The 21,145-nt window shown below is 37.7% G+C and overlaps 1 protein-coding gene across 4 annotated transcripts in view; it reads right to left on the bottom strand.

The window, feature by feature from the left end:
- MYRFL (myelin regulatory factor like) overlaps positions 1 to 21,145 on the bottom strand; it is a 41,694-nt gene that overhangs the window by 12,592 nt on the left and 7,957 nt on the right. For 2 of the 4 annotated variants that reach the window (XM_064419480.1, XM_064419481.1), the window contains exons 2-15: positions 20,068 to 20,158; positions 17,051 to 17,118; positions 16,702 to 16,960; positions 15,798 to 15,889; positions 13,832 to 13,979; positions 10,507 to 10,702; positions 9,953 to 10,029; positions 9,218 to 9,328; positions 8,563 to 8,653; positions 5,248 to 5,448; positions 4,776 to 4,884; positions 4,200 to 4,309; positions 688 to 851; positions 27 to 90 (exon numbers count right to left, since the gene is read on the bottom strand). In XM_064419480.1, the coding sequence (XP_064275550.1) occupies positions 27 to 90; positions 688 to 851; positions 4,200 to 4,309; positions 4,776 to 4,884; positions 5,248 to 5,448; positions 8,563 to 8,653; positions 9,218 to 9,328; positions 9,953 to 10,029; positions 10,507 to 10,702; positions 13,832 to 13,979; positions 15,798 to 15,889; positions 16,702 to 16,960; positions 17,051 to 17,118; positions 20,068 to 20,158 (1,781 nt within the window). Of the gene's footprint in view, positions 1 to 26; positions 91 to 687; positions 852 to 4,199; positions 4,310 to 4,775; positions 4,885 to 5,247; positions 5,449 to 8,562; positions 8,654 to 9,217; positions 9,329 to 9,952; positions 10,030 to 10,506; positions 10,703 to 13,831; positions 13,980 to 15,797; positions 15,890 to 16,701; positions 16,961 to 17,050; positions 17,119 to 20,067; positions 20,159 to 20,575; positions 21,123 to 21,145 lie in introns of those variants that run through there. The other 2 variants (XM_064419482.1, XM_064419483.1) reach the window with 2 other exon arrangements.

The following is a 21,145-nucleotide window of genomic DNA, read 5'->3' as shown; positions in this document are numbered from 1 at the left end:
TCAAACACACATTTCATTTCACTCACCTTCCTGGATTTTGGTGGGACTGATTTTACTGATGGCAAGAGACTATTAGCTCGACTATACCTGCTGTAAGAGACAAGATCTCTTTAACATTCAAATGCTTCAGCAAGTAATGAATGAAGAAAAGACATTTTTAATGTGTTAATGTCACTTGCTTTTGCAATTTTAACATTTACAAAGGGAAAGGCAAAAGTGTCAGCAGATTCATTTTCAAGGATAAAGGTTTCCAGTTAATTCACTCAGGTGAATGCTCTTAAATGCTACATTTGATTTCAAAGAAAACTTGGGGAAATGGCTTAGAAACAGGAAACACTCATCACTTCCACTGAAGCACCAGTGAAGATTCTTTCTTGCAGAAGCAGCTTTGCAGATTTGCTTTAGAAACAATTTCCAAGTCCCAGAGCTGTAACTGGCCATAATCTACTCTTTACTTTATGCAGCAGAAGCAATTACAAAAATTACTGCAATTTAACAGCCATTTCAAACATTAATTTCATCAGTGACTAAAAAAATTTGAGAAACTTGGGGTCTTTTGCACAACTTAAATGCTGGAAAATAGCTGAACTCTACTGTCAAGTAAAATCGGTTTTCACTTCTATTACTTTAGAGATCACCTTAACAACTTGTGTGACAGCTATTAGAGAACATCCCAGCCAGAGGTACCTGACTTTGCTCTCTTCACTGACTGTTGACTTTAAACTGTTGAGCCGTTTCAGCCTGGCCAGTTTCCTATTCCACTGTTCCAATTCTTCTATTCTGACTTCAAGATTGTTTGTTAGTTTACAAAGCTGCTTTACAGCACCAACATTCTCCATAAAGATCTGATCCTGAGAAGAAAACAGTGACAAAAGTAGACACACAGTAGATACATAGTATATTCATCAATCAGAAGTAACAAGCAGAAATTAGTGCAGAATTCACCTATATAAACACAAGTTATCTCACTGTAGATGGGATGCACGTATGACCATAAAACCCTTTTGCTAGGCATTTAATTTGCAGTAAATTGTAAATGAGAACATGCAGAAAAATTTGAAGCTAAAGGGCTTTTTACATCAGGAATTTAAACTGTATTTTACCTTCATACCATGTTGAAACCTTAACACTGTTCCAACAGGCATCTATTACTTGATTTTCAGTGCTTTAGCTGAACACAGATTTTAGAATCCCTTAGCAAAATGTATATCCAACCATGTCCCTACAGGCATTAGGTAGGCTCAGACAAACCATTTTGTACACATAATATTAATCACACAGAGATACTTGAGACAGATTAAAAACCAAACCAGATGTCAAGCTGTGATTATATAATATTTTGCTCTCCCCTTCAGCCTCTCAAGTCTCTTACAGGAATCTTGTAAGTTCTAATAACATAATCATCTCTGCAACTAAAACAGTTTAGACACCCTCCATTTACTCCTTCTGGATATTTTACTCAGGAAAAGCCTCCTATTCTCCTACCCCTGCTTATCATCTAGGTATCAACCTGCACTGGAGATGCCCTCAGTATAATCATCCAGGCAGTATTTTATCCATTTCTGAGTCAAAAATGGTTATTGATCCACTGCAGGAGCACAGTAGAATACTTTGTTTGTTGTGTGTGAAAGAATGGCTTTCTCATAATAATGTCCAACCAGACTGCTGTCATTGGATGAAGCAATTACTGCAATTAATGTTGTTGTGTTCCAGTCTAGTCAAGTTATACAGAAAATAAAAGCAGTTTTGCCTTTCACATTGTTAAAGCCATGCACACCTTCTTTTAAAGGTGACTGCATTCCACAAAACCAGTCAGCATTTCATGCTATCAGAATCAGAGCACATTATCAGCTGCAAGTCACAAGCTTCCCTACTGCCAGAATACCAAGAACCCATTTAAATAAAAAGTGACTTCAAAATAATCTCTTGTACCTAGAACTGTGAAATCACATATATGGACACATGCCCTCGTATCAATGATACATAGCAGCTGCCCTTTCCATTGTCTTCAAATCAAGCATGAATTGTTTCTAGGTGGCTTCAACTAGCTGAGAAAATTGCTCACAAAATGAAGGAACATTCTATTTGAGAGGAAAAAAACTGATCAGAGTTTTACTGCCCCTCTAGTGACAAAGTACTGAGCACAGTGTGAATGAGAAGAAAAGATTCTGTTTCAAAAAACCAAATTGCATATAGTTGAGACATTTCTCTACAAAGCAGCAGACCCTGGTTCAAATGTAATGTAATCAATTAGTTTTACAGAGTTCAACTGCTCCAAACTGATAAAGAGACAAAACAACAGCCAATACCCTACTTATCTGGATATAAACTTAGAATATGAGATAATAAAAGTTCAGGGTCTCATCACCTGCCAAACTGAAAGAAGAGAAATTTAGTAGTAGTAGTAGTAGTAGTAGTAGTAGTAGTAGCAGTAGTAGTAATTCAAGCTGCTAAGCTATTCTGGAGCTGGCAGCTCCAGAAATTTAAATCAGATGTTCCACCTGAACAAGACATGTTCCAAATCTCTGAATTCAATATACATCTTAAACCCCAAAGGTCATGGAATTGACATTCATGTGCTCTGCCACAAGTGTTAGGAGAAAAAGGAGAAAGCACAGAATTATCTGATCATATTAAAACACCAAAGTGCCCATGAAGTAATCCCAGATCCAGATCTAGACAAGTAGTCAAGAAAATGCTAAGCAGCAAATAAGCTATTGCTGTAACAATCCACTCCTGCTTGGACACAGGAGGACCATACCCTACAGGCATGAATAGAAAGTAAGCATTCTCCATTTGTAGGTCACATCCCTGGGAGACATCCTGGCAAGCACCCTCCAGAGAGCCAAGGTACAGAGAAGAAAGGGAACATGATGGGCCCAAGCAGCAGTGCTGTGAGGCACTGAGATGGTATTTTGTGCGATACTTTTTCAGCAAGGAAGAAATATGAATCAAAAGCTCAATTTTCCAACCTAAACTTCTGCCAGATGAAAAACCAGACTACCTCAAAGAAATTTTGGAGGCATTCAAAAATGCAAATGATGGTACAGGTGTCATAGCATATAACTGGAAGGCCTAAAGGGCAAAATTAACTTGGAGTCACCTACCATTGCTCTTCTGCTAGCATCTAGAAATCAGCTACAGGCTGGAACCCTGACCAAACAGAGCAAATTTTCTAAAAATCTCCTTTCCAACAGTATCTCCAGAAGTGCTCTTTCCACAGCTTTATTCAAGGTATCTAATTCATACTTCTTTTATATGGAATACCAACCAGAATATTTAATTTAAATTATCTATAGCCTATCAAAAGATGGCAAGTGAAATATTTTTGTTTTCTCCAAGTTTGCTGGTGTAAACCTCTATAGAATAATGAAAGAATGCATTATGATAATGAATGCAGGATTGTGTTCATGATATCATCCAGATAAGGTCACCTTTCTCTAAAACCTCCCTCTTCTCATGATCAGCCGCAAGTGGGAAAAAGCTGGGAAGTGGTCATTGGCATGCAGTGAACCAGCACTCAGCAGAGGGGCTGCCTTGAGCCAAGTGCTGTCTGCAGCCTTGTGTGACCGGACTCTGTGACTGACAGTCCCTTGCAGCTGTGTTTCCACTGGAAAAGGAGGAGAAGAGAGCACAGGACAATACCTCAGCAGTGTTTCCAGCCTATCAGCATGGTAACTATTTTGTGTGCCATTTCATAGCATATGATTTTAAATCTATAAAAAGCAATTCAAATTGCGAAAAAAAGCCCCTACACACAGAGCTAGCACTTGGATTTGGTATGTAGAGGTTATACCAGGATTAGAGTAAGGAAGTTTTTATTTAACAAACTGAATGCCATCATTGCTTAATTAACTGAAACACTTAAGAACAAAATAATGTTTTGGAGTACCAATTTTTGAACCAATGCTATGAAATCACTATCCACTTCCATTCAGAAAAGTTAGGGCTTTTTCCTTTTAACTGTATGTGTATATAGAATTGTAACCAGTTTTTCATATAGATACTTCTTGTCATTAAAAGATTCAGCCCTTTACTAGCAGCTGGTGGTTCAGTTTTTCTCCATGATTAGCCAAACACCGTTTCTGTAACACATGTGGGGGGCTACAGCTTTTTATGGGGCACAGCATGTATTCACAGCTCCCCACATAAAAGAACAGTCTAAATGCACATCCCCACTTTCTCCCTCAAGACCATACCTTGTCAACCATGAGGAAGTTTTCTATTTTTTCTCCATCATTACAAGCAACATCTCCAACTTCTCTAACAGCTTCAGGTAAAAGCCTCTTCACTTCCTGGGCTATTATTCCTGTTCAGGAGGTTACAAAAACCAATGTCAAGAAACACACTGGCATATCCATTGACCATTCTAAAAACTACAGCCAAAGCAAAAAAATTATCTAGAATTTCTCTGTGGTAGGAAGATCCAAGATTTCAGGGATTTTTCTCCATTCCACAAGAAAAAAAACAAAACCAAGAAACCTTTAGGATTCTCATTTTTCTGCAGAAAGAACAAAATAGTTTGTATGCACATACTTCATTCTCATTAAACTTCTGGAAAATAAACTTCCCATCTTTAAGAATTGAAATAGAAGTTGTAAAAGTACAAGCAATACCTAATTTTGGCATTTTTATACAACAAGAGATACACAGCAAAGTGTGAAATTGCAGCAACTTAAAAAATGAGGATGAAACAGCAGGATATTAAAAGACACTATGGCACAATAAATATCAGTAGATGTTAATGAAAAATGGGAACAGAGCTGACTTTATACCTGTTTCATGGGTATCTTTTATTCCCATAACAGATGCAAATTCAGGCTTGTAGTCATATTCCACCAGCCTCATTTGTGTTATTCTTTTTAACTGCTCATTTGTGTCGACCTAGTTGGAAAAATACCAAGATTTACATATTGAAACATTAAGCATGGCATCTAGGACACCACTGAGAGAGCAACTAGCCTGACACAGCCATTTGGCCAATCATCACATAGAAAGGCACAGACAACTTTCCCATTCCCTACTACCAGAGTGCTATTTGTATTTGTACTGCCAGTTCCCCTTGTGTTTGACAACTCCCAGCTTCCACAGAGAGCCTTCTCCAAAGTCTGTAGGTGGTGGTTCTCAGAGCACAGTGGCACATCTGCCCTCTTTAAACCAGCCTTTCAGCACAGCCAGGATACAGGAGCTGCGATCCCCGCGTGCTGCAGCGCGACCAGAAGCGCCCTGGGGCTGCACGGGGCTCACCTCGCGGATGTTCTGCTTTGCTCGGCTGTCTGAGGGGTGCATGACTCTGCCCATCACCTTGGCGTTCCCACAGACCACCAGCGCTTCGTCCGGCGCGTCCGTGTTGATGCCCACGCGACCATGGTAGGCTATGGTCTCTGGAGCCTGCCCTCGCTGCCACAGCACATCGCTGTCGCTCTCAAACTGCCCTGGGTTAGATGCCTGGAAGGAAATTGTTCGCTTTAAGATACAGTATAGATGCACTAATGTTTATTGTTGCGGTGTGATGTCATGGTTTGCCTCAGATACCTCGGGTTTCTCCCTGAAGACTCCTTCCCCAGGTGTGTCAATCACCCCTCCTTTCCCCACCCTGACTCCTGAGTACTGCTTGTCAGTCCTGGAATTCCAGAAGGCTGTCGAGTGATTGGGCAGATTCAAAAGATGCCCTCCACCCCTGGGGGACATCGGCCCATCCAGGTGTCCTTTGTCTCTTGAGACCTCCTCTCCCATACCTGGTTGGTGGTCCCCGCATTCCTTCCCTCCCCTCTCCCCTGGGTAAAAGGGCAAGCAGACCACGCGTTTCGGAGTTCTGTTGGAGCTGTTGCTACATTCAGAGGCCCATGGGCCAGAATAAAAACCCCGGATTGAAACCTTCCATCAGAACCCACTCCTTCCTTCACCATCGCCTTAAAGCTTCTCCGGCACAGGGAAGTCTGCGGAGCGACCCTCTACGAGAGGAAGCTCATCCCACCTCCACTGGAGCTCCCACACGCCTGGGCTTGGCCCAACATGCCCAGCTGCAGCTCACAGCCAGCCAAAGGTGTCTCTGGGGTGAAACACCACAGTTGCCACCATTTGGTTCAGCAGCAGGGGCCAGACAAGCCAAGGCTCGTCCCATTCAGCAATATTGGTAACTCCAATAGTTTATTCTATTATTATATTATTCTATTAGAAATACAGAGAAAATGAAAAGCCAGATCTTAAATATTGAAATTGTATCCAAGAACTTTTTAACACACTAACAGAAAAAAACAGAGTGGCATTATTTCTAAGGGTTTCTGCTCACACTGCACTGGCCTCGTGCTTTTTTCCCTTGAATTCTACTTTATTAGCACCTCAAACTAAATTGGCAGTGCCCAAAGCTTTCCAAATTTTAACTTTGACATTACACCATATAACCATTCTTTATCTACCACTAAATTTTAGCTGAGATTGGAAATCAGAAAATAGAAAGCAAAGCAGAGTTTGAACACGTGATTCATAAAATCCTCTGTAATGTTTTAAATTAACTCATCTTGAAAATGTCATGTCAAGGAAACAGGGTCTTTTAAAGAACACCAATAAAACCAAGAATGTGTGTAACAAGAAAAGGATTTTATTCCAATAGTTCATTTTGGGTTGTTTGTTGTTTTGGGGTTTTTTTTAAACTTTGTATTCGGGCCAAAGCACAATCATGATAAAAACAAGCCAGGCTTTCACAAGGCTTTGCCAGCTACAAGGCCTGGCACTGTGTACTCACCACTGTTTGTCACAATTAGAGCATGATCTGATAAGCCTGACAAGCCCCACTCAGCTGGTAGCTTTGTTGTGTTGGAGTGCATAAAGGGCCAGAAGATGAGCTGCTTTTCCTCACAGTGCATTTGCATGGCTTTGCCACTTTAAGGTAGCCAGTGGCTGGCTGGCTTTACCCTGCCACTGAAGCCCTGTTAGACAGGTAGACAATTTCCTTTTTTTCCCTTCTATCTTTCCTGTTGATATTTTCACCATTTCAGACCAGAGCTTCTTGATCTGACTTTTTTTTCCTCTGTCTGAAATAGTGGCCAGGTTTGAAAAATATCACTCCATGAATTCCTGTTCAAAAACTGCCTAACATGAATTGAAGGAGCCCTCTTCATTGAAATTTCAAAATAATCTAATATTAAAAATAGTTGGAAATGTAAATTTCTCAATCTTACATAAAAATATATATCTTGTAAAGTAACAAGAATGAGACAATTGTGAAAATTCAACAGCTTCCCCAAATTATTAATGATGTGATATCTGTAACAATGTCATATCCAGAAAAAGAAATTCCGATGAAAACAGGATTGTGGAAATTAATGGACAAATAAGGAAAAATAATTATATATGCAGGAATAATGCAAACACACTGCTTCAGCATCCAGCTGAAGCAAAAAACCCACAGCAGCAGCCAGGATGATAAAACTTCTCAGCCATGCAGCAGACTGCTGAACTCCACACACTGCTTTTCAAGGTCTCATCACAGCTCCACCCAGAAAGGAGCTCCAGGCCATGATGCCCCCCAAAAACCTAACTATCACTGCAGAAAGAGGGTTTATGGTGCAAGGGGATGCTCAGATGAAAAAGGAGCCAGGACTGACAGTATCTGAAGCCCCCAACTTCCTTTGGAAACCCCTCAGCAACACCCCACATGTTGGACATTTGCCCTCTCCATCTTTTGCAGTCCTACCACATGGCAACTTTCATATTTCCCATCTTTCTAAGCCATAAACTTAATATTTACCCTAGAAATAACTATAACTCCAGAGTATGCCCAGCTCAAACATTAGCCACCACCTACGGATCACAAGAAAAAGGGGCCAGGACTGAAAGCTTTCAGCAGCCCCCACCTTCCCTTGGCAGTCCCCTTGCAATCCCACTCCTGGGACTCTGTGTTTTCCCTCTCTCCTAACCTCAATTCTCCATAGCTCACGTTACACTACAGATCTGGGTTTTTTCTCTTTTCTGAGTTAACAGTAGGCTAAAGCTGAGTACTGAAAGAAAAGCCTTCTGCAAACCAGGCAACTGAAAATAACAGTTAAGAGAAAAAGAGATTATTCTTCCTTTTGTTGATATGAAACCTATATTATTGCCATCAAAATGAGAGGTGGGACACTCTGGAAACACACTGGAAAAGCAAAGTTATAAGCCTTAAACTTCCTAGAGCTGCTTGACCTTCTTTCATTGTTTTTTTTTTCCTTCTCATCCTCCTTGGAAACTGAAGACTCTAGCTAATGAAAGATTTTACAAAATTCCTGGCAAGTGAAGTAAATTGTTTCACTGCAAATGAAAAAAAGTCCGGAAAAATCAATATGTTTTGTACTGGAACTCATAACAAGCTTTCTTTTAAAATCCTTCTATAGCTCTACTTATAACATTTTAAATTTCTGATAATTAAAAGATAACATACTCATACAATATGCAACTGTAGGCTTTTTCCTCAATCATTTTTACTCCGTGGTAACTTTTATCTCCAAGAATCATGATCTCTCAATCTCCTGTGAATATCAAAACAGTAAATACTTTTACATGAAAGTAATACAAACTTATACCTACCCTCACAATGATCTTTTCAGAGACATTTGCAGATAGTAAGTAGAACTGGTCCTGAGAGACAGCATACAGTCCAACCACCAGCATGAAGTATCTAATTTAAAATTGATTTAATAAAGACAATAATTGAAGTAATTCTTTCTCACAGAAAAGAAGTTTTATATATAGCTGTTATTATTGATATATAAAAAGACAGATGATGTTTTTTTAAATGTATTTTTTAAAATACAAAAGAAATAGTATTTCTTTCACTCTTAAGAAATATGCTTTTACAAGCTCCACAATCACTGCTAACTAGCAAAGAATATAATAATTTTTAGAAATTCAAGTAATGAAGCTTGAAAGATGAAAAGCTTTCCTTCCTCTGAAGAATATGGTCATTATTTGGGTTTTTTTGCTTCCTGATTTTGTCAGCCATTATTCTGGCTATGATTTCTTGAAACTACCTCTAACCATGAGGATGAAGTTTGGGTGTTTTATTCTCATATCATTCTGTGACTGCAGAGAAAGAGGCTTTTAAGAACATACCAAATATTACAGAATTTAGAAAAAAAACACAGATTTGATAGCAGCAATTTTTCACAAACACTGGCTCCATTCTACAGCAGACCTTCTCTTTTCTACTTCTAATACACAGGCCAACTAGCTATGGCAATACCTCTGATCAGGATTAGGTTTCCCCTTTTTTCTCATATTATTTGCTGTTGTTTCACTGAAATGCAGCCGTCCCAGTGTTACTTTAGTTGTCTGGTCCCCTGGCAGATCAACTCTAAAACAGAAAAGAAAACAAGATCAGGGAAGTTAATATTTGGAGATCAGAAGAACAAACATTGATTCTGCCAGTGAGTTAAAAGCTCAAGAATGGCAGAGCTCCAGAGAGATGCTGCATGCGTGTTTCTAGCAGAGGCACTCCCCCTTAAAAAGCACTGTAAATGTATCTCGTGCTCATATAGGGCAGGAACATTCTGACATTTTTTAAGATTGGAAATACATCTGTCATACAGCTCTAAGCAGAGTAAAAGAGTGTTTCCAACTGAACATAAATATTTTGGATAGCCACACTTAACATGTGTAAACCTGTTGAAAATTTCTCTTAATGAAATGTGACCAGGTATATATATATATATATATACACACACACACACACATATATATATTATATATATATATTATATATATATTATATATAATGAATTTGGTTTTTATATATTTTATATTTTTACATATATATATATTACTACTGTGATTCTCTGTGTGCAACCACAATGAGATCTGGATAAAAATCAGAAAACTGGCTTAGAGCTACTGTAAGGTTTCAAGAAACAGCTACTTCTTATTTCAAAACAATCATACATATTGAAACAAAATGGAATAATTTTCTCAGAAATCTTACTTTACAGGATGAAAAGTTTTTTTGCTTCGATCTGATTGAGACTGTTCAATAGCAATTGTTTCATTTGGATCTTCCATCTATAAAACAAAAACAATTTTCAAAAATGACAAGAATATAAAAATTTTAAACACATAAAAATTGAAATAGACATTATTACATAAATTGTGCCTAAAACAGTGAAAATGCACCCATTTCTAATGGAATGACATAGAAATTAATAGAGGAACTGACTGCTGGATCAATTGATAATTAGTATCTAATCTGAAGGCCCAAGTCTTTCTGGAGATGTAATATGAAAGAGAAAAAAAGTCCAAAACAAAAAGAAAAATGCATTAATTTACAAAAGAAAAATGCTTTCTTACAAAAGAAAAAGTGCAGACTGTTATTAGCTCATTCCATGCTCAAGCATATGTGCAGATATTCAATGTGAGAGCAGAACCTACGTAAGGTAGTTACATGTTCTTGGTCAAAAAATTAATAAGAAAAAAGTTCAATTATTTACCTCATTACATAGATAATTAAAATTAATAATCTCAAAGAGGAGACACACTTGCCTTAATTCCATAAGCTTTCAAGTAAAACTTTTCTATTGGTTTCCTCCCCTGCTGAGTTTTGACATATTTTGGATGTCCAGTGATTCTAATATGAACTGTGATTTGGAAATGATTCTTCTTTTGGCACACAAAGGCATCATCTGCTGTTGAAAAATTAAATCCTTTATCTGTGACAATGTGATATCCTACAGCAGGTCTACAAAAACAAGGAGAAGGAATGGCAACTTTAAGTACTGACATACTAAGTGATATCTTGAGCTCCTTTTTTTTTTTAATGTGTTGCAAAAATCCACCTGATTTTTAGTGACAAACCTGGACTAAAAATACATCATTACAATCACCAGTTCTACAGTATTTTCTTCTTAGACTTCCAAAGGTGTAAAAATGAAAACACGTATAAAATGTCCTCTAATTCTAGTCTGAAAACAAAATGTTTGGAAACCAGAGGTTGAGAGGCTTGCATAATCCTCACTTACAAATCTGATATAAAGGAGCTCTGTGCACCTAAAGGCACAAACCAACCTTTTAGTGTATTCAATCATTCATTACAACAGTGCTACAAACCACAGTCTGCAGCCAGTGCTCCAGACAACAATGAGCTAATGAGCCAGCAAGACTCCCCACTTTGTTCACAAATTCCCACAGCAAGTGCTTCTGCAGAAGCAGTGGGATTCCAGTAAGGCTTTACTTAAGCTAAAAAAAAAAGCTATCAGTACCATCCCTCCAGCCTGACTTTAAGTTGTCCATCCTACTCTGAGCAAACTCTAAAGTAACTCTATTTTATTTCTTCAAAGGACAATTGGTCACCAAAGAGAAAGAGTATTGTGTGTCTATGATTCACAGGAAACAAGGAAAGGTATGAAAAGGTCTTTCTATTAGAGACAGTGAACTCACCATCCCAACAATGTTCCCAGTCCTCTGAGTTAAGGATGGATAATTCTGAAATAACTACATGGCAAGGTTCTCTTATATAGACATTGGCTTTTCTTGTTAATGAAAGTTTGATAATGATAATCTTGTATAATGCTACTAAGAACCTCTCATTAATACAATTACTGAAGATGGATTTCCATTACTCTTCCATTATTATTTGGAAATATCAAAATGTACAGACTTCATAGGAAATATACAGGCCTTATTATTGTTTTATAAATTATGAACAGAAGTCCCCTTTCAAACAACTATTGATTACCTGGGACAGGGAATAAAGAGAAAACTACCTACTTCAAAATGACTAACTCATGTGTTGCTTCATATTTAAAATGATAATGAAGATTCTACCATCTCTTCAAACCATCATTATTAAAGAAGTAAAACTTAATTAGTTTTTTCCTACAAGGGGTATATTTTTATATATATAGTAAATTAGTATATTTCATAGGGAAAGGAGTAGTTTTTCATATTTAGGCATCAGCAAGGTCATTAGCTGATATTGTTAATGCAATTTCAGACTATTTTCCTAAACACAGGCAAGCAGCTTGAGAAGCAAAATTACGAATGTCCACATCTCCAAGCTGCAGTGTTTGGAACAATAGCTCCCAAAGAGCAATATCATATTATAACATTCTGAGTATGTAATTTATAGTAAATAAGAGCAAACATATATTTTTTTCTTAGTCCACAAAGAATGACGAGGCATACCAAGCAGTACAGCAAAATTTGGAATAACTTTTAGGTTGTTATAGATATCCCTGTCACACCAGGATCCCTACTAGAAATACACTTCAAATTCCTCTTTCTATTCAGAATTTAAGTCTTCAGAGATCTTTAGGACAGAGCACCACCAATACCAGACAAAGGCCAAGAATGTGCCAAGCAGACACAATGAATGGCAGAATAAACACTAGAGTAATGTTTTCTAATGAATCTACCTCAACTAACAGCATTTTTGCTGTGAAAACGAAACAACTAAGACATTAAGTACTGTATGAATAAAATGGAAAATAATAATTAACCTGAGAAATACCCCTCAAATGGGTGCAGCAATTTGAAGGCATGGGATCAATCCATCTACACTAAGCAATGAGAAGCATGTGAGTGTTCTGAGGCCAACAGAATACAGGATCCCTACTCAGAAAATCTGTGCAATATGCTGTATTTACAGTGCATCATGGAACAACAGCACTGCCATTGACCTCACTTAAAAATAATACTGACTTCCTCTGCAAACAACACCTCAGTCCCCTCACATAGTAATGGCAACAGAGCATGTATTAGGATACTTTATTGCTACGCATCACAGTCTTTGTTCACAAAGAATTATGTCTGGAACCTTAATTTTAGGTGTATGGGAAGCAACAAGTAGCTCCCACCATCAGCACACAGTCCTCATGTAGTCATTCACTGAAAGAGCAATCAGGAGTTGGAAGCCTTCTTTTAGAGTGAATACTCATATCACAAATTCAGCTGGAGGTTTCTGGGTCCATGCAGCTCCCAAGGAGTGTAAAGGTCTGCTCTCTTGTCATGTCAATCAATATCTGAGGAGAAGGGTTGTGTGGGGCACAGTAAGATGTGCAATGCCCTTATCTCCTGTGTGCAAACAGGGAACATCAGTGTCCAGCAATGACACTTATATGCACCCAGATCCCATAAGACATTTTGGCAGGTTGGGTGACAGGAGCATTAAAATTTACTGTGCTATGTAAGTCCCGAGTAGACAGTGACAAATTTATTGTACCAATCCTGAACAATTAACCAGATGCTGTAGAAAAGGGTTCATTTGTTAAAAGGGTTCGTGTGCTAAATATTAGAATGATTAGATTAAAATCAGGGACATAAAGTGAATTTGGAAGGATCTTTTCCAGATCATGTGCCAAAAAAAAGTATTTACAGTTTGATTAACACAGCAAAAATCTAAATCTTTGACTGAACAGCTGCATGTCACCCGCATATCTATAATTATTAAGACTTAAGTTGTATAAGCCCAGAAGTAATACTGGTAACTTCTAATATTTTCCTTTAATATTTTAGACCACCAGAGGAAATAGTGCTGCATGCTTCATAATTACTTGCCCCAATGCATTTGACAGAATAAACAAAGGTTACCAGGTATCTTTACTCCCTTTTCTTTTGCCCCTAAATCCCTGAAGGGAAATCAGGAAACCTGGCATTAATTTCAACCAGTGTTTCAAGTTCAATTTATTTGATGAACCTGCAAGTTCATATTTCATCATACCTGTTATATTTCCTTCTCTGTTCTTATTTCCAATAAGAACAAGGGATGCTAAATGTATCATTTATTCCTACAAAACTACAACCGATAAAAAAAGAAAAAAAACAAAACAGAAGAAACCATTTTTTTTCAAGTGCAAACATAAGTGCTTACAGTTTTTCATAATTAGAGTCAAATAAGCTGTTCCACTGAGAAGTTTGATATGGCTGCCATGTAAGACCATGACAGCATTTTTCCAAAGCTGCATTCTGTCCATCACTGTCATATTCTTGCACTTCAGCAGCACAGTCCTTTACAATTGCTGTAGAGAGATAGTGACAATTCAGTTATTTCTTTGGGACTAACAAAAAATCCTGCATAGACACTTTTACAAATATATTTACATAAATGCACATACATATAAATCATAAATGCATTGCACATATATTTAAATGTGATTAACCTTTGCAGTTATTCCACAAGATTGTGTTATATTCTCTTGCTCTAGAAAATAAATTTTTCAGCTTCCCTGATTTGCAAAACAAATGTTTGATTGACATGACAAGTAGTACTTTCTATTTTTTATTCTCTCTCTCAAAAGGATGAATAGTTTCCTTCGGGGGAGAGGGGAAGAGAAGGAAAGCTAAGAATTCTACTGTACATCTGCAACATTGCAAGAAGCAGTTAAGCAAAATAATTGCATTTGTTTCCCATTCCCTTTACCACAAGTTTGAATTGAAGAATACACTACGGGAGGCACAGTTTTCCAATAGCCCTTTCACCACTACATCTGGTCGATCTCCTTCTGCTTTCTGCCTATACATTAGAGAATTCTTTGACAGACAGGGTCAACCCCAATTCTCTGAGATATTATACATTTTATGAAGACAGAGGAGAATATGATAAGAGAGACAGATAAATAGAGTGCAGTAAGGATAGAAGAAAATCTGTCATTGAGCATATAACTAAGATCCATCCACAGCCAGTGACAGCACAGTAAAACAACCTCCAGAGTCACGTCAGGCCCAAGCTTCATTTGCAAGCACCCACTTCTGACATACAGCAGAGGATAGATAGATAGATAGATAGATAGATAGATAGATAGATAGATAGATAGATAGATAGATAGATAGAAAAACACCACAGTGAAGAAATTCACACATCACTTCTAAATTATCCCCGTGCCATTTTCACCCGTCTCTTTTTCCAATGCATGTGTCAATGAGATTTTATTAAGAATGACACCCAAAGAAAGCTTGTTTCAAAGCTATATCTTTCAGTATTAAAAACAGCAAGAGCAATTTCAGATATAGAAATGTCTGCTTGTCTTCTCTTTTCAGCAGGGGTTGACTTAGAGGACTAGTCACAACCAAGAAACACTGAATAAACAAAAGATATCAAAGAAAAAGCAACTTATTTAATTCAGTTGATATTCATTAAACATGTTCTAAAAGATTGATTTAATCCTGACAAATAACTTCTTCTGAAGAAATAACAAGCCACTCAGATTTTTCACTAACAGATATGGGTAAAATTCCTCAGATAAACCAGCCATTACAAACTGTTCATTCAGAGTGAGCCTCACACTTCACAGAAGCTGATTCATTTCTGTACATGCCTGATAAGGTCTTTTGTATCAATTGGTATGAGGGTTTTTTTTATCTTGATAAAACAATGAACCAAAGCAATATGAGGAAGGTGGGAAAGAACATACAGCTTTTACCAAGCTTCCTTATGCATACACTTTGTAGAAAACAAAACATGGAGTGGAGGAGATCATGGGAAGTGGTAATCCCTTTATTCATCCACACAACTAATTCCCTGTTCAGCTGACCCAAAATTGTTTCTTTGCCCAATCAAGTTAGTGCCAAGCAAAGTAAGCAAAATATATTACCATTTCTGTAGAGGAGGTTCACATATGGAAAAGGGCAGAATATTCTATCAAGAAAAGCCTCAGGAAACATGAACCTCTAATGCTCCTTTCTCTTTGTCAAATAGAAATAAATCCTGGTTTTCCAAAAAGGTAAAGTGGGTAGTGGAGTAATGACCACTAATACCTTGTCTGAGCCAGCTGTGCTCCTTAAGTATTCAATTGTCTGTGGCATAAAACACTAAATTTCCTCTTGACACATTTGCTCACCTTGTCTGGAATCCTGAGACTGCACTGGAGAATCAATCCCATCTCCTAGTAATTGGGACAGCTTTCTTTTTTTGCTTGATGCTGCAGAAATACTTTTGTAAAAATACACGTTGCATTACTCCTTTAAAAGTTTAAACATAGATATTACAGAATCATAGCAATGGAACACCCAGGTATCTCTTATCTCATTTTAACTGTACTGCCATCCAAATTCAGATTGGCTGAGGGAGGAGACTGTAGGCGAGTTTTTAAAACTGAATTATCTGATTTTCTCCTTCCAAAACTTCTCTTTTTTTTTTTAATTTCACATGAACAAAGAAGTTGATTCCATTAAAAAATTTATACAGTGCATAAGTGGCAGGGGTTTAGTTTCCTGACATTTGCATTAAAATCACAGCTTTTATCTTGAATAATTTTACTTTTTACCAGTTAATGTTAAAATACCAGAACATTTTAAATAATTGAGCATCCAGAACACATTGGTGGGTTGTATACAATTACTGTCATTGATGGGTTTATATGGCAAATAGTATACAATTACTGCTTCACTTGCTTACATAGGTATGATAATTCCTTTTCTCTTACGGTATTTGCTAGAACACTTACAAGATCCTCATGCACAAATCTCTACAACAGGTATTGCAAAACACCTCAATATTTTTATAATCCAGTTATGAAAACCTGTTGATTTCTCATTAGCCTTCTATTGTTTTAAAAATTGAAATGCACAATCTAAACCTCGATCAAGGTATTTTAAAGACTACTCAACCACAAGTGTCTCAAAAATGTCTAAACACTGCCATCCTGTGGAAAATCCTACACCCACAGGGATTTACAACCAGTCTTGAACCAGTTCTACTGGCTTTGCATGTCTCACCCTTTACATAAAAGCTTTATCATTTACCTGGAAATCTGAGATGCATTAGGCTGGAAGTATGAATAATTAAAACCCAAACAGCTGGAGGGTGTCGAATGATTCCATGGATTCACAGCATTTTCTGTCTTCAGGCAGCAGCCCTGGGAGGTGGTGCAAGGATACCCTGTGGCACTGGGGTCAGGGTAGGTCTCCATGAACCTGCAGGGAAGCTTGCTTGGTGCCCCGACTGATGGGCACGGGAGCGGAGGCTGCAGCCCACCGGGCCACACAGCACCACACCATGGGGCTGAGAGAAATAAGCAGAGAAGAACGTAAGAATAAGAGGAGCTGGAGATCTTCCTACAGGCTTGGGAGAGGCCAAATTCATGTCACCTACTTTGTAGCTGTGGTGGGGAACACGGTTCTGAGCCAGAGTCTGGTGGGGAGTCTGGCAACTGGCTTTGCCTGGGGATGAGAAAGAGATTTTAATTTCTTCTGGAACAAGACATGGAGGACAACAACAACGAATGCTGACAGCAACTGGAGGGGGATCACCAGGCTACTGACAAGGATCTTCAGGAAGCATTGCTCACTATGTTTGCTGCCCCTTCTCACAGGAGCAATGTCACCTACACTTCATCAGACCATCTCCTGCCTCTCTGCCATGAAGGAAGACCCAATCCCCATCCCTTCTCACCCAAATCCCCCTTCACAACCTGCTCACTTCAATCCTCCTTCCCAGGAGTGGTTCTTCAGTTATCTCCAGGCACACCAGTGACTCTCAACACATGGTGCTCACAAGGGATTTAAGCCCCATTCTCTCTAAACTAATGGTTAAAAATCTGTGGCATCTTCATCTCTCTTAAGGAAGAGAAAATGCTATGCCATCTTGCTGCCATTCAAAGGAGCTACAGAGGCTTCCTCTGTTACATTAGGAATAGATGGAGGTTCAAGAAATGGATTCTCAGTCCTTTCCTATGAATTGTCAGCTCAAACACTGCTCTGAAGCCTGATCTGAAACACAAGTCTTAAGGCTTGTGTTAGGCTCAATTAGGCTAAAATGCTGCAGCATTTTAGAAGGATGCAGAGGAAGGATGACAGAAATCTAATGAGACACACCTCCTGTACCAAAGCTGAGTGTTCTCTCAGAAGCTGAATAAAGAGACATCCTCGTATGTATAAAAGGCATGTTCACACACACAGAGCAAATATTTTCAAGCATCAATGGAAAATTTTCACTGTGTTGTTTCCATTGCAGGTTTTATATTTCTGAGTTTGGATAGCATTAAAGAGAGCAGTTTCATTTTGGTTACTGCCTGTTGCTTTTGACATGTGCTTGTGTATTTCTTAAGGTATTGCTACTGGTCTTCTAACGTGTTACCTTCACAACCCTGCATTTTGGGTTAGCTTTAACCACATGGCTCCTCTTTAAAAATCAATTTTAAAATTACACACTAGAATATTCTTTCGTTTCCTTCAAAATAGATTCTCTGATGCTTTTAAATACCATAACTACAACACTCTAAACCTTGTTTTCAACTTTGAATACTTAGTAAATTTTTCATTTTCTTTTTTTTTCCTGTGAGATATTTGACCAATGTATACTAAATTCCAATTGTGCTTTGTAAAATTTTAAAAGATACATCCATAAAAGTCTAAAACTTCCCTTCTGCACATTCAGTTCATATTCTCACTTCAAATGTTGCCTTGGTACTTGATTTCTGCTTTAATGTAGATTATTTCACTAAAATAGAAAGACAATTTCTAGGAGAAAGTATTTATGATGTAAAGAGGTAGTAGGGATATATGTCCAAGTTAGAATTTCGCTGAAACTGATACTGTGCTTTTTGAAGGAAAACAAAATAATCTGTAGTTTAAATGATTCTACATTACAAAGAGTATATCAATGAAATCCCTACTCAGCAAAGGACATGGCAATCCTTTTTCTCCTCTCACTGATAACGTGGAAGGTATTACTGTGGAAAATGATGAGGAAATCACATGGTGCTTCACATGTAATGCAAGAGAAGAATAAATGTAATGCTGATGACCTTTCTGATGCAACATGATCTTTAATGGAAATTTCAAGGTACACCCAAGACCTTGGTGGTAATAGCACCCTTTTCATTGCACATGATATTATGGAGTTCTGCATTTTGTATGTATATGTGGAGGCTTTGACTATTTTTCTCCTTTGAAGTATTTTGACACGTTCCTTTATGAGATTCTATTCTGTTTACACATAAATTTTCTGCACTACAGACAAATGCTTAATAATTTGACCTGTACAGATCTAATGATTCAGCAAATGTTAATGCCATAAATAACAAAATAGAACTCTAATATTACTGTAAAATCCTGTTCAGCCTCCAAAACATAATAGTTTTGGTTTTCTTGCATGTAAGTACTTTGTAGCACTATAACATCTAATTTACTTAAGCTACATAATAGCATACATATACCTGTTTACATTTTGGCTATACTTTATGTATAAAAGAAAAATAATAATATGTTTAAGTTGTCATACAGGAGTTCAATAATCTCATCAACCTAAAATGCGTTTAGTCATTCTAAAAATAAAGTTTATGGATATTTACATACAACTTTATCTTCATTCTTCTTTACTTTTGTAATGTGGGCATGAATAATAATTAATTATTCATGATTTAGAACAGTTAGGAGCCTATTTGGCCCACTTTAAGTAAACACGTGTTGCTGGATCTGTCTAGAACGAAAACTTCCATGCTTAATTATTTTTAAAACATCCCTTCTTGCTCTGCTTCTTGGCAAGTGTGAATATCACACTATTAATAGTATTTTGCCTTGAACAACAATTATCTGACACTTGTCTAGATTAAATATTTGGTGTTTAAGTCTTTGATAGATCTATACTGTATCATTTTCCACCTCTGACCATAAGCCTTTGCACTATGTATCCTTTGATAGTTTTTAAGTTAGTCTCAAAAGACACTGATGGACAGTTTCTGTTCTAAGTATTAGGGTGAAAACAGTAGCTCTGCTTCCTTCAAACTGGAGGACTTCTGTTATTCTCTCATTATACAGTAGTCTCACTTTTATCACTTATTCTGTACATAAACAGTAAATTTGCACTTACAGGAATGCTAAAGTAACAGCTCTGCATTTAATGTCACAATTAGCTCGACAGTTGTGAATCAACTCAAACTTTATTATCACTCATTCCATTGAATAAGAAGACCACCATATTTCCATTACTGGCTGTAGTTAATTTTTTCTAAGTCCTCCTATGCAGTTTCAAGAAACAATGCCAAGAGAGCCACAATCCTCTTGAAACTCAGATTTTATCATGGCATAGATAAATTCTTTTTATTTACTAATAAAACAATTCAAGAGCTGCAGCTAAGGAGAGGAAGTAAATGTTGCGATAATACTTACAAAGTTCCAAACTCTATGTCACTACTAATGAATTCTTCCAACAGGCTTGTATCCACCATGGGATTTTCCAAGGCTCCATGGACATCTTGCCCTAAAGTTAAAAGTAAAAAATACAGAAATTCACAGGGAATTGTCAGTGTCTCAGAATAAGTGATGCTGCTAATGGTCCTACACAAAGGAAAACCAAATCTGCCGTCTCATGTGTAACAAAAGGTTTATGCTTCTGGTTTAGTCACTCTGGGAAAAAGGATGATGAGAAAGGCAGAGTAATTAACAATGTGCAGGGGCACTGCAGAGGACAGTGCAGCACTGGACAAACACCCCTGAATGCATGGCATTAAGGCTTTGGGGAATTACTACAGCAGGATGATAAAGGACCACAGTCTGCAACTGAGAAAAAGGGTTCTGAAGATAGTTTCCAACTCCTTTACATTGAGGTCTTAACAGTTTTTTGGGTTGAAGCTCAGATATTGTCTTACACAGATCCACTTGGTGCATTAGTACTCACAAGTACTGCAATGAATTTCTGATCTAAAACTCCCTTTAAAAATCCACCATATGAGTTTAAATAAAGCCCAAATAAAGCCTTAAAAATGTTTGATTGGTGGCTTCCTCTTATTCTGCCTAAAAAAACCAGCCCACTAACATGTTAAATGTATTAGCAAATAGAAAAGTTCAGTACTTTGTCCTGTGTTGCTTAGTAACTGAAGGCTATAAACAGGTTTTATGATTATAAAGTTTCCGGAATTCATGACAACTTTTGTAGAAAGTCAACTGGCACTCATTAAAAAACCCAGCCATGCAGCCTTACTCTGCAGCAAGCCTTCCATAAACACAGGTGTGGCCAGTCAGAATGCAAACAAGATAAGGACCTTGACGTTCCTGTTTGAGCTGCAAGTGCTTCTTGTGAAGTCCCACTTCACACATGACAAAATGGACCAGCCCACACAGCCAGAGATATGAGGCTCAGCCCTAGAGTCTGACCCCAGCTTGGCAGCAGCAGAAAACACAAAAGGTTAATCTCTGCCTCTGAGCCAAGGAGTAGTCACTGCTTTCAGTGCACTTGCTGTCTTATCAC

This window comes from Passer domesticus, chromosome 5, assembly GCF_036417665.1.
Source record: "Passer domesticus isolate bPasDom1 chromosome 5, bPasDom1.hap1, whole genome shotgun sequence".
NCBI lineage: Eukaryota > Metazoa > Chordata > Aves > Passeriformes > Passeridae > Passer > Passer domesticus.
This window is presented reverse-complemented; position numbering and strand designations above follow the sequence as displayed.